This window comes from Triturus cristatus, chromosome 1_1 (assembly GCF_964204655.1).
Source record: "Triturus cristatus chromosome 1_1, aTriCri1.1, whole genome shotgun sequence".
NCBI classification, from domain to species: Eukaryota; Metazoa; Chordata; class Amphibia; order Caudata; family Salamandridae; genus Triturus; species Triturus cristatus.
The window spans coordinates 77,644,718-77,662,369 of record NC_140579.1 but is presented as its reverse complement, the minus strand read 5'-3'; the positions used below and the strand labels follow the sequence as shown (position 1 = coordinate 77,662,369).

Below are 17,652 nucleotides of genomic sequence, written 5' to 3'. Positions count from 1 at the left end.
GGACCACACACTCATGGAGGCACACATAAGGTGTATCTCCTCACTAGACAAGGCACTGCTTACCGTTCATAGCAATGACCACAAACTCATGGAGGCACACACAAGGTGTCTGTCTTCATTAGACAAGGCACTGCTTAACCATCCCAGCAGTGACCGCACACTCTCGAAGGCACACACAACGTTTATGTCTTTACCAGACAAGGCGTGCCTACCCATCACAGCAGTAACCACCCTCATGGAGGAACACATAAGGTGCATGCCTTACTAGACCAGGCACTGCTTACCGATCACAGCAGGGACCGCACACTCATGGAGGCACACACAAGATGTACGTTTCCACTAGACCGTGCACTTCTTATTGACTGCAGCATTGAATATACACTCACGGAGGGACACACAAGGTGCATGTCCTTACTAGACAAGGCACTGCTTACCAATCACAGCAGTGACCACACAGTCATGGAGGCACACATGAGGTGTATCCTCACTAGACAAGGCACTGCTTACCGATCACAGCAGTGACCACACACTCATGGAGGCACACATAAGGTGTATCCTCACTAGACAAGGCACTGCTTATTGACTGCAGCATTGAACACACACTCACTAAGGCACAAAAGTGGTGTATGTCCTCACTAGACAAGGCACTGCTTACCGTTCATAGCAATGACCACAAACTCATGGAGGCACACACAAGGTGTATGTCTTCATTAGACAAGGCACTGCTTAACCATCACAGCAGTGACCGCACACTCTCGAAGGCACACACAACGTTTATGTCTTTACCAGACAAGGCATGCTTACCCATCACAGCAGTGACCACACTCATGGAGGCACACATAAGGTGCATGCCTTACTAGACCAGGCACTACTCACCCATCACAGCAGTGACCACACACTCATGGAGGCACACACAAGGTGTACGTTTCCACTAGACAGTGCACTTCTTATTGACTGCAGCATTGAATATACACTCCCGGAGGGACACATAAACTGCATGTCCTTACTAGACAAGGCACTGCTTACCAATCACAGCAGGGACCGCACCCTCATGTAGGCGCACATAAGGTGCTTGTCCTCCTTAGACAAGGTACTGCTTACCTTTCTCAGCAGTGACCACACACTCACAGAGGCACACATAAGGTATATGTCCTCACTAGACAAGGCACTGCTTACCGTTCATAGCAGGGACCGCACACTCACGTAGGCGCACATAAGGTGCCTGTCCTCATTAGACAAGGCACTGCTTACCTTTCTCAGCAGTGACCACACACTCATGGAGGCACACATAAGCTGCATGTCCTTACTAGACAAGGCACTGCTTACCTTTCTCAGCAGTGACCGCACACTCACGGAGGCACACATATGGTATATGTCCACACTAGACAAGGCTATGATTACCAATCACAGCATTGAGCACAGACTGAGAGGCACATACATAGAGGAGGAAATGTCCAACTGAGCAGCCCCTAGGAAACGGACGAAAGAAAAGATTGTCTTAGCAGAATTAAGAATATTGGAAATATTGAAATATCTCTTCCCTTCCGAACCCTTGTAATGGGAAATTACCCATTGTAGCCCGCTCCAATTGCAAGATTAGCCAAGAATGTGGAATAGTGTCCATCACTGTGATGTTATACTGCCACAAACCTCTGACTTTCAGGAAGCCTTTGTCCTATTCACCTGTGCAGAAATTGTTGTGCCTCTGCAGGAAACTGGATTGTTAGACTATCGGGCCTCCGTTCTTGATATAAGGTGTGGCTGAACTCGAGCATGGGGAAAACAATCTTTTGCATAAACATAAAACAAGGTTTCTGTGAAGAATTCTATGCTTTCTTTTTGTAGTCTGAGAAAAGCAATTGCATTCCTCTAACAAAAGTTCATTTGGCATATGTAGTGTTGCACCAAAACAACATTAAAGTGAGTATATAAGCCCAAACCCATATCAAATTTAGTTCAGCAGAAAACAATTTAACAACTGAAATGTCTGGCGTAAATCTTTTGTAGAGATAAGCAAGATTGAAAAAAAGACGAGGGTGTTTTGTATTACGTCTTAGTGGGTGTTAATTTAAACACAACAATCAGCTTTGATTTGCAAAACTGCCTCTAGGAGACTTGGCATTCAATCAAAGTAATGCACCTCACAGAATAGGTGTATAGAGAAGATCTATTTTCTGAACATCATGTCCTTTCTTTTAGTAGTTTCACCTACTTGCAGAAAAGTCCATGTTTAGATAGTTAATACAAAATTCAAATGGCAAGATCTTCTGAACTTGTAAAAGGTAATGGTCCTAACCTTATAGAAAGAATATTATTGGTCTAAAATTGTATGTTTGTAATAGATGAAACTCGGTTTGTATAAACCTGTAACTGTCAATAACTTGTTCTACCTAATTTTCTTTTCGTCATTCTGCTATTTTTTTTGAGGAAAAAAGAAGAGCCAGCTTCAACTTTTATTGATCATCTTGGTCAGGAAATTGAAGAAATCAGTGCAGACCCAGAGGCGGGTAAGTCCTAAATTGTTGCACTTCTTGTGTTGGACAATATGTGGTCAGTCCCAGTATTTCATTTGTTTGGGACTCTCCTCCTGGTAACCTTGCACTTTAACTCTGGGACACTACTACCTGGTGCCCAGTGTATGCACCCGAGGCCCTAAAAGATGTAAAAAACGTCTGAAAACTAGATTGGCACTTTTAACTGTTCTATAAGATCCCATTATATGGTGCAGAAATGCACATTAATAGCATGGAAAGTTACATGTCACCTCTGAACTACGGCACTTGTTGTGCCATCCGCTACAGTGGAAGTGAAAAGTAGCTTTAGTCCTGCCCTGTGTAGCTTGACTGCAGCTCACAGTGTAGGGCGAATAATATGTAAGAGTTGAACATGTGTGACATTAGAAATGCTATGTTCACCCAGTGACTGGGCCCAAACAAAATTGTCACTGATCAGACTATAACTAGTAAATAGGAAAAGTCAAGGTATAACAAACGTACATACTTTATAACTTTTGCCCTGTACCAGCCACAGACACATTTCAAGCACCTATTTTTTATTTATTAACAATAAAATCTAATGACTAAGTCAGAATCTTTATTAAATATATTGAAAATGTAATTTTAGTAAGCTGCCTCTGCTGAGCTGGGTACTTCCAATAAAAGGCCTCTTGAATTCTGTCGAGTCTCTGAAGTCACACAAGAGGTCCGCTAAATGGCCCTTGAAAGAGTGCAACTCTTTGTCCATGATAGAAGAGAAAGGAGATGCACTTCTTCTGTGCTCCTCTCAGGTCACAGATGGCAGGTCCAGTCCTCTTCTCTATAGCTCCAGGGCACCACCGGGACCAACCTGCTTCAAGTATATGACCTTCGGTTTCACACCACGGCTACAATTTCAGCAGCAGCCCACTCGAAAGGGATTTTTCTTCCCAAAAGTGGCAGTCCCTTCTGAACTTTTTGACCTCCAGACTTTTGTCAGGATCAGCCTACTTGTTGTATCAGACCAGTGCTCCATTTGGGTTGGACAGTGTGTAGCTGCACCTCAGGCTCTGAGAGTGTTCAGGTCTACCCATGGGTTGGACAGTGTGTAACTGCACCTCAGGCTCTGAGAGTGTTCAGGTCTACCCTTGTGTTTGACAGTGTATCACTGCACCTCGGGCTCAGAGAGAGTTTGAGTCTAGCCTTGTCTTAGACAGTGTGTTGCTGCACCTCAGGCTCAGAGAGGGTTCAAATATACCATAACTAAAGCAAACAAAAATCCTACTGAATTCAAAGTTGGAGGTAACGGTTTTACCACTGTGGTTATCGTACAAGCAGATCATCTTTTAACCCTCTAATTTCTTTAGCCATTTTAAAAGAAGTTTCCCAGATGTTGTGCTTTACTTGTACAAGAAAAAAATGCGAAGGTAAAAGCCACAACTTTTACAACGTGAATAGTCATCTTAAAAATTGGGGGCATTCCTAGCTAGCATCAGTAACACAGTGTTCAGAAGTTCAAGTTCTTCTAACGTTTGCTGCACAATTTAAGTTCCTCCTTTCTCCCCCTGGCCTAAATGTCACATAACCAATGACCTGCTTCTGAAAAAGGGTTTCATAGATTACCAAAGAATAAAGTAATTTTCCTTAATTTACCAAAAATTAAGTTTATTTTACTAGTTTGTATTAATTGCCTTTGCCCATTTTTTGTATGATTCTAAGAAACTGATGGTGTTTCCACCATGGCCGCCAGCGACGTATATGCAGTTTGTGCAGTTTAGCTTAGAGAGTTTGGGATTTTTTTGTACTGTATACACTGTGGCGTCACTCACCTGTGTGTCTGTTCTACAGCTCATCTTTTAAGGCCTCTTTTCAGATAGTTGCTTTTTGGTTATGCTTCATGGATTTCTCAACTTATTGTGTTTATTCAGTCATTCTATCATGCAATTATATATGGTATGTCTCCTCTTTTCAGGGGATCCACTTATAACAGCAGTGTTTTCACTGAGCACAAGACCAGAGGAAGAATCATGTGTTCAGGAGACAACAAAACCTGAAATAAGGAGTTCAGGTGAGCATGAGAAGATGTGGTTAGTTACAAGTTAGTAGAGAATGTAACACGCTTTGTGTGTCTGAGAATTAATGCATCCTTGTACAGATCCATGGAAACTTAAGGGATGGATTTAAAGGAGGCTTGTTACAGCAATTATCATAGCAGATTCTACGGAAATTTAATATAAGTTTCAATGGATGAAAACAAAAATATACAAATATGTAGATATAGATGTGTAGAGATATGTAAGATATTATAATCTGGCTGCGGGTTCTGATACCTGCCAACGTTTCTCCTGGACGTGCCCTTTGCTGCTGCTCGGTGTATGACCGTTCAAACCACCCTATGAACTCCATCTCCCAGGTTGCAACGCGGCCTCACACAGCTGCTCTGGGACCCGCTGACGAGGGGGAGGCACCGCTCCACCTCAGCGCATAAAGCGCAGCCTCTACCCCCGCAGCGTGGGTCCCTGTAACCCTTTTTCTGCCCTCCTACCAGTGTTTGAGTGAAATCTGGCTGCGGGTTCATATACCTGCCAACGTTTCTCCTGGACGTGCCCTTTGCTGCTGCTCGCTGTATGACCATTCAAACCACCCTATGAACTCCGTCTCCCAGGGTGCAACGTGGCCTCGCACAGCTGCTCTGGGACCAGCTGACGAGGGGGAGGAACCGCTCCACCTCAGCGCATAAAGCGCAGCCTCCTCACCCGCAGCGCGGGACGTGCCGGGCGAAGCTCGGGCTAAGGGCGGGGCCGTCTGAGCCCGTTCGAGACTGATCGAGGCTGGGCTGGGCCATTCCCCTGATAAGTTGGGTTACGTGAGTTTACATGATACAAGTTTGGGCATCGGGTTATTGTTGTTGAACTTTGGAGTTTTGCCGAGGGGTTTTGGAAAGAGTGAAGGTCTGGCTTTTTGGTACTCATTTAACTGTAGGGAGTGTGTTATTTTGACTCACTTGAATAATCATTCTTGTACTACTCCCATATAAAGGAGGTTTAGCTATAATTTAGTATGGGGGACAGTACTTCTCCACCTACAAGGCCTAACACTCGCCAGAAAGCCACTGTGCGCACGCCCATTGTGAAACCATGCCATTGATAAAATGTTACGGCAGGCAATTGGGGCGGTCTCTAATGCGATAGAACGCACTGAAAGACGGCTGTCTCTAACGCCTAGGATTCCAAACTCCCTAATAACCTTGGAAATCGAAGATCTTGATTCCTCTCAAATAGCAAATCCTTCGACCACTCCTGATTTAAGGCCCTCACCTGAAAAAGTAATTTCTGGAAATTCAAATAAACATGACATGGGGTGTGGGGGGGGGGAATCAGGATAGGTGGCCAGAAGAAACAAAAAACTCATAAAGGGGAAAAGCAAGTGAATAGCCCTTCGAGAATAACATCAAAGACCCAGACAGAGGGCCATATTACTGGTGGAAATGGCTTAGCTGCAGTGGATCCTCCAATGTGGGCTTCAAATTTGGCTAAAGAACTTAAAACTCATTTTGAAATTCTTGTACGATCTGAGTTAGAGGTGGTTAAGAGCCAAATTGAGAAGATTACATCATTGGTTGCTATATGGGGGAGCAAAATAGCTAGTATTTCTAACATCTTGGATAACTTTAAAAATTTCTGAGCAGGCTCCCCCATACCAAAGCAATCACGCAAATGTACCTGCCTCCACTGCCCTTCCAGCCTCTAAAATCTTAATGGAACCTAGCCCCCCTACTCAACAAACTGTAGATCCAGTTGTGTTACATCATGGGGCATATAAGGAGGGGGACTTTGCTCGTGGCCCTATGACCTTGCCAACAATCTTAGGACCGCAAGTGGAACAAAATCTTTCCAGTAATTGTAGAAGTGATCCTGGGAATAATCGACAATCCAATAGAAGTTTAATAAAACCTAGCCTGACGTGCACCGATCTACACCCGGCCTCGACCTCCTACACTGTTATTTTATCTGGAGTACCAGAGTTAGAAAAAGGTAGAGGGGAGACTCATTCAGAATTAAAAAATAAAGTTACTTTTTGGCTAAATAAACATAGACCGCTCCCACCCCTAATACAGTGTGAAATTCTCTTTGTTAGGCGGGTTAGTTGGCTGGGACAGAGGAGGAAAGATATTCCGAGGGATTGTTTCCTGATTAATTTTAGGGACACTAGGGTGGTGCAATATATTTTGAATTGGGGTCAATCCGGGGAGATTAGCGGCATTCAGACGCTCTCTCTGGGTTATGTTTATCCCCCTAGTCCCCTGACTGAAAGAATGGGAGGAGTCTATAAAAAGTGGGAAATGAGAGCCCAGACTGGTAACCTGCAAAATATGGGCCGGGACTCTGAAACAACCCCATCCTTTAATATTCCAGTCAGTAATAGATACAGCAGTTTAGATCTAGTCGAATGACTGGATCTTTCAGCTGTATTAATTGAAGACATAGACACCCAGCCAGTTGTGCCCCAAAATTGTGATATGTATAAAGAACAATGGTTCCCTTGAGTAGAAACAATGCGTATTGTAGTTAGCCGTAGTTACTTCAGCATAACATATAAAATATTTCTGAAAGCAAGAACATTTCTTAAACAAAAAGGGGAAGGAACAAGAACACAGAGAATGGATTTTCATTAATTTATGTATTGATAGCATTCGTTATGTAAACAAAAAAAAAAACATTGCAGAATTTTATACTTCCAAATTCATACAGTGATACACAATAATGTAATGGTGGTGCTCAGTGGTGATATAGATACACAGTGCAGTGAGGTGGGGGGATGTGGTTTGTTTTGAAAGGCCAGATTCAAAATGCAGTAACAAGTAAGTTAAACAAATTATATAGTTGGTAACAACTGTGTCCTGCAATCTGTGCCCCAATAGATCGTCGACGTTTCAACCCTATGGGCGCTTGGTGGAGTGTCACAAGCCGGTCTTCATCAGGACTGTGGAGGAGGAGGGGCCGCCCTAGAATTTCAGGGCGGTCAAGGCAAATTGATTGAAGGGGTTTGGTTATTCTAACAGGATGTCAACTGTGATATGAATTGCACAGAAGATCAAAGAATGATTGTTTTTCTTGAGTCCTCACGAAACACTCCACCAAGCGCCCATAGGGTTAAAACGTCGACGATCTATTGGGGCACAGATTGCAGGACACAACTATGTATCTATAGACTCAGACTGTGTATCTATATCACCACTGAGCACCACCATTACATTATTGTGCATCACTGTATGAATTTGGAAGTATAAAATTCTGCAATGTTTTTTTTTTGTTGTTTACATAACGAATGCTATCAATTCTGATACATAAATTAATGAAAATCCTTTCTCTGTGTTCTTGTTCCTTCCCCTTTTTGTTTAAGAAATGTTCTTGCTTTCAGAAATGTTTTATATGTTATGCTGAAGTAACTACGGCTAATTACAATATGCATTGTTTCTACCCAAGGGAACCATTGTTCTTTATACATTAAAAACCCAGGTTCCTAGGGACACAGGGTCACCCCATTGTGTTAATATATCAAACTTGTGATAGTCCTGAGGCTGGGGACTACCCTCTTAGGAATACTCTTGAGCTTGCAGTGGCCCCTGGAAGCTCTGGTGCTCCGCTGAAAACATCTGGGGAGGCTGTGGGTAAAGAACAGGAAAGGGAGAGGACTCCGTGCCAGGTGCTACAGCAGGAGCTGGAATCCCCGCACATACAGATTGATAAAAAAAAAAGATTTGCAGAATACAAGGCTTCTATCTTGGAAAATAGCAGGTCTTACTTCCAAGCTGGAACTCCCTGATTGGGGGAAATACATTGACACCCATGAGATTTGTCTCTTTGAAGAGACATGGTCCATTGAACGACTGTATAGGATAGGTTATGCTGCATATTGTATTCCCCCCTTGCAGGGGCCTAGAGGGACACCCTTGGGGGGCCTCTGCATCTGGGTGGCTACTCATTTGGGTTGTACAATTAAAGTTCTAGATACGGAATCTCTGGATATCCAGTGCATTCTCCTTTTCTTTGATGATATATTTAAGTTGGCTGTTATCAATATATATTCTCGCCCTGTGAGGATGGGGCAAACTTCAGAGACCATAGATTCATTGGCCTCTTTTCTTCTTACTATACCAGAATCTGTCCATACAATAGTTGGGGGGGATTTCAATTGCCACTTCGAACCTCTTAATGGCTTAAATGTCAACGTTACAAGTGAAGAAGACTCTGTGTGGTCAATTCCAGTAATATCTGCCCAACAAGGGGGTGGACCCCGCTTGTTCTTCAAGTGACTTCACTTACCCTTACTTATTTGCTAAGGGCTTGTAATGGTAAATTTTCTTCAGACAGTCCGGGAAGCCCAACTTTTAATAAATTGGGGCAGGCTTCTACAATTGATTATATTCTGGTAGATGTTGAGAATTGGTCTAGAATCAAGGATTTTGTGGTCCATGGGGGGCGCTAGGTGGCGCCAGACCAACATGGCCGCACACCTGTGAGGCTCTCGCCAGCCGGGCGAATAAAATACCCTTAATTCCATCCTGTGGCACCAAAATCTGCTTTCCGTCCGGGAATCTGGAAGATTGGGTGCAGGCATAATCGGTTAAAGGCTTGAACCGATTCGTGCTTCCGATCCTTAGCGCGGAGCGCTGCATTCTTTGCCGGAAGGGCCGCAGGGACTCTGTGGACGCGGCGGCGGCATGCGCGGGCACGCAAGACTGGGGACTGGCTGGAGCCGACGGGCCGCAAGGCACAGGCGGGGACAGAGTAGGCCGCGGAGCTGTCGCCTGAGGCCTTGGTGACGGAGGTACGGAGCTGCAGGATCCGCGACTTGAATGAGGTGAGGAGGATGCAAGCGGGCGAGAACATTCACACTCAGAACCCGACGGCCCCCTGACACTGGAGGGGAGGACGAGATCCGCCATTACTGAGAGATGCATATGTGGGTGGAGAATCGGTGATGCCCCCAAAGACTCTGTCGTGCTGAATCCCATGCGCCCCATTTAATATTTGATTCTGGCTCACCTGAGGGGCTGCTGCTTGGGCCATCGTGGTTGCTATTTCCAACCGATTGTAAGGGAGGAGGAGACTGTTTGCGTCGAGGCCACACGTGCCCCATACACATCCCTTCACCTGCCAGGGGCCAGCCTGTAGTACATCGGAGGCATACACGACCCTGCATTAAATCCCCCCACCTACTGGGGCTTGGGGTGGGTGCCTCGAGGTACCCAATACTGCTGTCCGCGGAGGTGCAATTGCTGGTTCTGCTGGGTGGTGCGGCGAACTGAAGGCCCCCAACTTGCTGTCCTGTCGCCGCGGCCTGTCCTTCTCCTGTCACCAACATGGGTAAAACCGACACCAGGCAATCTAAGCTCCCGTTTGAGTCTTCAAAAGAAAAAATCCCGCACACCCTCAGCTGAGTGTGCCGACTCAGATGGCGGGGATGACGCTGAGGTAGACTGGAAGGCGCTCTTACTCACTCATGGTGTCTCACCTAAGATAGACACCATGTCCACACGCCTTGACTCCGTGGTGCACCGATTCGATCAACAAGAAGAGAGATTGAAGGAAGCAGAGCAGAGGGTTTCTGGGTTGGAGGATGGGGCCACGGCCAGCACCACCAAAATGTCGCAAATGGAGAGGCTCCTAAAGGTGATCGCAGATAAAAACGAAGATTTAGAAACGCGTTCGCGCCGAAACAATGTTCGCCTTATTGGGTTGGCCGAATCCACCAATGTGGGCAGAATGGAAACCTTTATTGAGCAGCTACTATCTGATATCTTTGGCCTGGAGGCATTCTCTAAGCAACTGGTTGTCGAGCGGGCCCACCGCTCTCTCGGTCCTCGGCCCATACCCGGTGCACCCCCTAGACCGGTCATCAGATTTCTGAATTACAGAGACTGGGACACTCTACTACGACTAGCCCGTGAAAAACAACCGGTACAGTTTGAAAACGCCACGATCTCCTTCTATCCGGACTTCACGCAGTCGGTGCAGGATGCGCGCCGAAAGTTTGCAGTGGTAAAAAAGAGGCTTCTCCAGCGTGATATCCAATACACAATGCTGTATCCGGCCAAGCTGCGTATAGTCCACCAGGGCAAACAGATCCTATTTCACAACCCATCGCAGGTGGAAAACGTTTTAAAAGAAAATGGGCGATCCCCTGGAACTACCCGGTCCCCGTCGGGGTGGGCTAGGTCCCACTCTCCTACCTCTGCATTGGACTGATGGGTGGACCTCTCTTTGTCTTTCTTTGTTGGCTCTGTCCCTAGCCTCATTCTACTGTCTGTACTCTGTCCGCTGGGCAGAGACTACGGTACATGCTGGTTTAAGTTGCACCCCCAAGCATTGTAATGTTCCGGCTGTTTAAGGGTTGCCACTTTTCTCCCTTTACTGTTCGCCCTGGCACTCCCCCCCCCCCCCCCTATCCCGCAGTCGCCGCTAGTCAACGATACTGGCGTGCAGCGGGTGAAATATCGGGGAGATGGAGGGCAGGTCTGGACCCCTTTCGTCCCCCACAATGGGTGTTCCTCTCTATGGTTACGATTTGGTTTCTTGGTTTTGGACGGGTGGGGATGCATTCCCGACATGATTGGGATGTAGGCATGGGTGGGGAAGGGCGTACTTTTGGTACAGTAAATGTTATTGTTGTGAATGTTGAAGATGGCGATATAAAGCACAACTTTGAGTTAGTACCCAAATTGGTCAGTGAAAAAGACACAATAGAATTGGCTGTTGACAGTGCACTCATTGGTCATTTGAATTCCTTGGGGGGACAGGATGTGTGACGGTAACACAGATACTAACTTGGGGGAAGTGATCTCCACTCTTACATGGAACGTTAGGGGGCTGGGCGACCCCAGGAAGCGCAGACAGATAGCTAATGCTCTTGATAGACTAAAGGTGCACATTGTATTCTTACAAGAGACCCACATGGACCCACTTCGCAAAGGTAGTTTTGCTTTTAGATGGGCTGCGTACTCTGTTTTTGTTCCTTATTCTTCTTATGCTAGAGGTACTGCCATCCTGATAAAAAAACATACCCCATACATTCCTTTGGGGGATGCTGTGGACCGTGAGGGGTGGTATTGTTTAACATGGGGCAGGATTGGTAATGAAACTCTTACTTTGGCCTGCTCCTACGGCCCGAACAGTGATGACCCTAGCAGTTTCCTCGCCCTCCGGTACAAGATAAAAGATATCGATTCGACTCATTTGGTATGGGGAGGAGATTTTAATGCAGTCATTAACCCAGTAGTAAATAGATCTAACCCCTCCGCCCATCATTACACTAACACGCACAGATATCTGCGTGATCTATACGATCACCAGGATATTATAGACACATGGTGGCACTTACACCCGACGTTGACGGAAGGCACACATTGGAATGCCGCACACGCTTCCTGGGCTAGACATCATGATCTCTCAGGGGCTCGCCCCCTCTTTAGTGGCGGCGCAACATGTTGGACGTACATTTTCCGATCATTCCCCGGTCCTGGCTAAGCTCAGGCTAATCGACACAGTGGGGGGACCACCACCATGGAGACTGCAACCCAACATACTACTTGATGAGCTCTTCCGAAAGGAACTGGGTCAAGAGCTTGAAGAATTTTTAATGCATAATAAGGGGTCGGTGGATTGTATGGCAACTATGTGGGAGGCACTGAAGGTCACCGTGCGGGGTATTTGTATTTCCAAGAGCTCAGGAGTACTGCGTGCGCTGCGAGACACGTTACACAAACTGGGGCAAACACTGCGCTCACTGGAAACTCTTCCGGACTTTGCTGCTAACGCAGATGCACAACACCAGTTCAGAACCGCATTGACTGATTACAAATCCACTGCCGGTAGCGAGGTTCACTTCCGGAGTAAATACTTCATGGCTAGGGCATACGGAGAGGGCGAGCGCCCGGGAAGGATGCTGGCGGGATTTGTGAGGCCCCCTAGGCAATCTAACTATGTCTTGGAGCTGGAAGGTGAGGGAGGAACACCGTTGCGCGACACACACTCAATCATAACTGCCTTTACAGTTCACTATGCATCACTCTATACAACTACCAGAAAGGTTCCCCTGGAAATGGACGAGTATCTGAGAGAGATTATTTTGGGACGGCTACCAGACTATCAGCAAGAATTCTTGTCAGCGCCCATTGGCCTGGACGAGATCCGGGATGCAATAGGGCAGATGGCATCCGGGAAGGCGCCTGGCCTAGACGGCCTGCCCATAGATTTTTACAAGGTTTATGTGGATCTATTGGCTCCTGTGCTTAGAGAGGTTTTCGTGGAGGCACATGAGACCGGGACACTTCCACCGTCGATGCAGGAGGCCCTAATCATCTCCCTGCTGAAGCCGGGGAAACCGCCCCAAACCTGCGACTCATATCGGCCCCTCTCCCTTATCAACTGCGATGCCAAGATTTTGGCAAAAGTATTGGCTAATCGCCTGAAGTTATTGGTAGAGGGAATGGTGTTGTCTGACCAGGCGGGGTTTATTCCTAGTAGAGCTACCTCACACAACCTACGTACCCTCTTCTCGATCCTGCAAAATGTCGACTCTGGATTACCAATGGTGGCAGTCTTTTTAGACGCCACCAAAGCCTTTGATTCACTAGAGTGGGACTACCTCCTTTGTATATAACGCAATATGGGACTCCCTGCAGTGTTTCTGCAGTGGATCACAATCCTCTATCATAAACCAGTAGCCAGGGTGAGTATTAACGGCAGGGTATCCGAGGCCTTTTCAATATCACGAGGCACGCGTCAGGGTTGCCCCCTGTCTCCCCTCTTATTCGCCCTGGCCATGGAGCCTCTGGCGGACAGGCTCCGTCAGCACCACCGGGATAAAGCTCTGCGCTGTTTCCAGAGACAAGTCCTGATATCCCTATACACGGATGACATTACGCTCTACGTAAGAGACCCATCCAATAATCTCAACCCACGCTTGAGGGAATTCATACGATTTGCTGCCCTGTCTTGGGTTCATATTAATTGGGGTAAATCCACTATATTCCCTCTTACTGAGGCGGCAAAAATCTTCCCACTCGATTACCCATTGCAATGGTGTGACAGTGAAGTCAGATATCTAGGAATAATGATCTCCCGGGATCGTGAAGAATTAATGCGACTGAACTATGGACGTGCAATGGACCATATCCAGACTTGCGTGGCGAGATGGATCACGCTCCTTCTCTCCATGGCGGGACGAGCGTCCCTCATTAAGATGGTCATTCTCCCGAAACTCCTTTATTTATTTTTAAATGTTCCCTTTCACCCGGGCAAGCCTTTGTTTAAAACCTTACGTACTGAGCTCATCAGGCTAGTTTGGGGAGGTAAACGCCCTCGTTTGAGTTGGGACACCCTGACCCGCCCATTTGCTCAGGGAGGTATTGATTTACCGGATTTTGAGCTATATTATCAAAGCGCGCAGGCCCACTTCGTCTACTACTGGATCCATCCCCCCCCCCTTTATGCCCCAGGTTGCGGTCGAACACTGGCTGGCAGACCCTGTCCCGCTTGAAGGGGCACTATTTAGTAAACCCGGGGCACTATTTAGTAAACCCGTGGCACAGGTTACATATCACACCCCTGTATCCTGCTCCATATTAGCTTGGCGTTATATTGCACAAAAAGCCCTGACGACATTTGCCTACTCCCCACTGCTCCCTCTAGTGTACCACCCTTCCATGCCTCTGCTGCAGGAACAATTGTTTAAAAATGTCATGACCAAATTAAAAGTGAAGACCTGGGGGGATGTTTTCGCTCATTAGCGCATATGTTTGGGGACCAGACACCTACCTCCTTGGACACCTTTCTATATATCCGTCTCCGAAGTGGGATTCAGGCAGTGACTGAGACGTTCCCTGACGAACCACCTACATTGGATCCCCTGCACCAGCTGCTAAAGGCTGATTCTCCAGCACACGCGGTCTCTAAATTGTATCACTCCATGCACACCTCACTCGACTCCGGGCCTTGCAAAGCACGCGCTAGGTGGGAGGAAGAGCTGGGCGCACTCATAGAAGATGCACACTGGATTTTTTGCTGCCAGCAAACTGAGCAGATCTCGTCCAGCAGTAAAATCAGGATTATTCATTATACATTTCTTCATAGACTTTACTGCACCCCCGTTCAAATGCATAGATTCGGCCTCCGAGTGGATGATCTCTGTGAGCGCTGTCGTGCTCCAACAGCAGATTTTCTGCATCTGGCTTGGGAGTGCCCTGACGTTGCGCGATACTGGCTGCTGGTATACTCGGCCCTTTCTGAGATGATTGATACCCCCCTAACTCCATCTCCACTCCAAGCGCTATTGGGATATACCAAACTAATAGGAAGGCCTTACCGTAAATTCATAACTGTCGCTCTCCTTTTGGCAAAGAGGCGTGTGGCTTGTCGTTGGGGGAGGAGCAGAGCTCCAAAGTTTAAAGAATGGGTACAGGATATGCTATACTGTCAGGACACGTTGCTCAGATACGCAGAACTTCTTCCTACTGCTTCTAAACCCGCTGATATATGGGAGCCCCTAAAAAGTTATCATCTTGCACACCCTTTGGATACGAACGCCGCCACCGTCGCTGCCACCATGGAGTCCGCAACATAATTTGTGGAGACTATGGGAGGTGGAAATTAGCACTCCTGGAGTCTTGGGGCCTGGGTTGCAACCGTCTTTCCATTACTTGTGACATGGTAATCTTCTCGAATAAGGTCATTGTCTGGTGAATTACAGCTGAGGGTGTGCTCTGGCGCTGCTGATGTGGGTACCCGGGTGCACCATACAAGTCAAGGTTAAGATACGTATGCACTGCCTCGGTATTGTTATGTTTTCTCCCCAACCTGTGAATACAGAGCCGGAACACTATTCTAGACCCATCCGGACTAACATGATGATTATATGCCACTGTAAAAGCTGTGAACACTGTTTGGCTTATTTGCTCCTTGTAATGTACGCCTATGATGAAAGTTGTGTATGTTTATTGGAAACTGAATAAATAAAGTTTAAAAAAAAAAAAAAAGGATTTTGTGGTCCATCCTCGATGTGAAAGTGATCACAATCCATTGGTACTTGTGATAGCCTACTCCGAACTCATGAGAGATCAGGGGTTGCTAATTCAACCTCCCCCAACCCTAATTACAATAGAAGGGGGTAGAAAAGTGCGCTGGGGGAGTTTTGCTACATCTAATGAAAAAATGGCTTCTTTGTACACACAATCTATTCCTTATTTAGAAACTGATTTTTGTGTGTCCGAAAATCATCAAGGCCAGGAATCATTGTTGATGATAAATATGAATCAGCGGGACATGATTTCAAAGTTGTAAGAGTTCTTTTATAATCATGGAAATAATAACAATTACGATCCCAAACCTAAACACCCTTGGTTTAATAAAGCGTGTAGAGAAGCAAAACGCACACTAGTACTAGGGGTTAAGAATAAGGACCCTATACGTACCAGAATTGACCGGTCACACTATAAAAATACCGTTATTGAAGCAAAAGCAGCTTGGGAGAAAGAAAAATGGGAAGCAATTAAGATAGCTTTGAACACTAGAGATATGAGAGGCTTTTGGAATTTGGTTAAAACTGGCCACTCCGAAGGCAACTCAGCTATTGAACCAAATCTGGGGAAAGAAGCGTGGAGATCACATTTTACAGTTTTATATTCTATGCCTCTGGATGAAGCTGTAGTACATGGATCAGTAGACATAGATCAAATTCCCCTAAATAGCGACCCACCACTTTGCCCAGCGCCATGTTAACGTCCAAAATTGTACAAACTACTTCCTAATAAGGCACCGGGTTTGGACAGAATTCCTGGTGACCTGTTCAGAAACGAACAGGTGGTGTGAGCTCCTTATCTACAGATACTATTCAATGCTATCATTCAGGGTATGGCACTCCCTTTGACTTGGGCTGGTGCGGAAATTATCCCAATTTTAAAAAAAAGGCTCCACCTAAACCCAGCAAATTAACGGCCAATAAGCCTTATTGATGTTTCACAAAAGATATTTGTTTGTGTTCTCCTGGGGCGATTGCAATCTTGGATGGACGAGATGAATGTCTTAACCCTGCTGCAAGCGAGATTTAGACCTAAAACCTCGACCATCGACCAGATTTTTACATTGCAATTAATCCACTGGAAAACAGTAACTTTGGATGGGGGTAGCCTTAATTTAACTTTCGTGGACCTTAAGTCCGCCTTTGATATGGTTCAGCGTGACCAGTTATGGGGTCTTCTCCCCGATATGGGAGTACCGGTCTATCTTTGCCAATTATTGAAGCGCCTACATGAAGGCACCTATGCGATGGTAAGATACGGTAAGAAAGGAGAATTGACTTCTCCTTTTCCTGTGGCGAAGGGGGTAAGGCAGGGATCGTGTTAGCGCCAACCCTTTTTTCCCTCTTTTTAAATGGCTTAATTGAGACCCTCTTGGCAGTAAAGGACATAGACTCACCAAGGCTAGCTAATCGTAAAATACCGGCTTTAATGTTTGCTGATTACACGCTGCTCCTGTCTAAATCATCAATGGGTATGGAGCGTGTATTGGATGAGTTTAGCGCATTCTGCAGGAATAGAAATTTGGAAATAAATGTTCAGAAAACTAAATATATGGTTTTCCACGCCAAAACCATTAATTGTTCGCATCCCCAAATGGAGGGTAGGTCCCTAGAGAGAGTATCCATATTTGATTACCTATGTATTACACTTAATGACAAGATTGATTGAGGGACTCAAATTAAGAAGGCCAATCTGAAATTAACACAGTCAATGGATGGTATATTGAAAGTTCACAAAAACTGCACCCAGAAAGTGGTTGGTCCCCCGGCAGAAATCTATAAAATCCAAGCGAGGGGAGCCTCTTTATGCGGAGCTGAACTCTGGGGACATAGCCCATTTTATACTCTGTCGGCTACAGAGAATATTTTTATAAGGCAGTTGTTGGGATTACCAAGAAGTACGCCCCTAATCCCATTGAGGATGGATTGCTTTTGAAGAACACAATGTACAAATTCATGCTGTCTGACATCAAGGTTTTTGGATCTTAAGCAGCAGTACAAATTAGACTTGGCCCTGGATAGCATCCAACCATTCATGGCTAAAAAATTGTATTTACAATTTAGGCACGGTACGTTACCGCTCCGTGCATTTACGAAT

At 46.0% G+C, this 17,652-nt stretch overlaps 1 protein-coding gene across 5 annotated transcripts in view; it reads left to right on the top strand.

Annotated features, from left to right (window-relative positions):
- The window catches only part of LOC146869490 (uncharacterized), a 117,572-nt gene that overhangs the window by 63,065 nt on the left and 36,855 nt on the right, over positions 1-17,652 (top strand). For all 5 annotated transcript variants that reach the window (XR_014960049.1, XM_085599941.1, XM_085599943.1 and 2 more), the window contains 2 exons: positions 2,436-2,507; positions 4,447-4,542. Coding sequence is in view for 4 of the 5 variants with exons in the window: in XM_085599941.1 (XP_085456067.1) it covers positions 2,436-2,507; positions 4,447-4,542 (168 nt within the window). In the remaining variant the exon portion in view is untranslated. The remainder of the gene's footprint in view (positions 1-2,435; positions 2,508-4,446; positions 4,543-17,652) is intronic.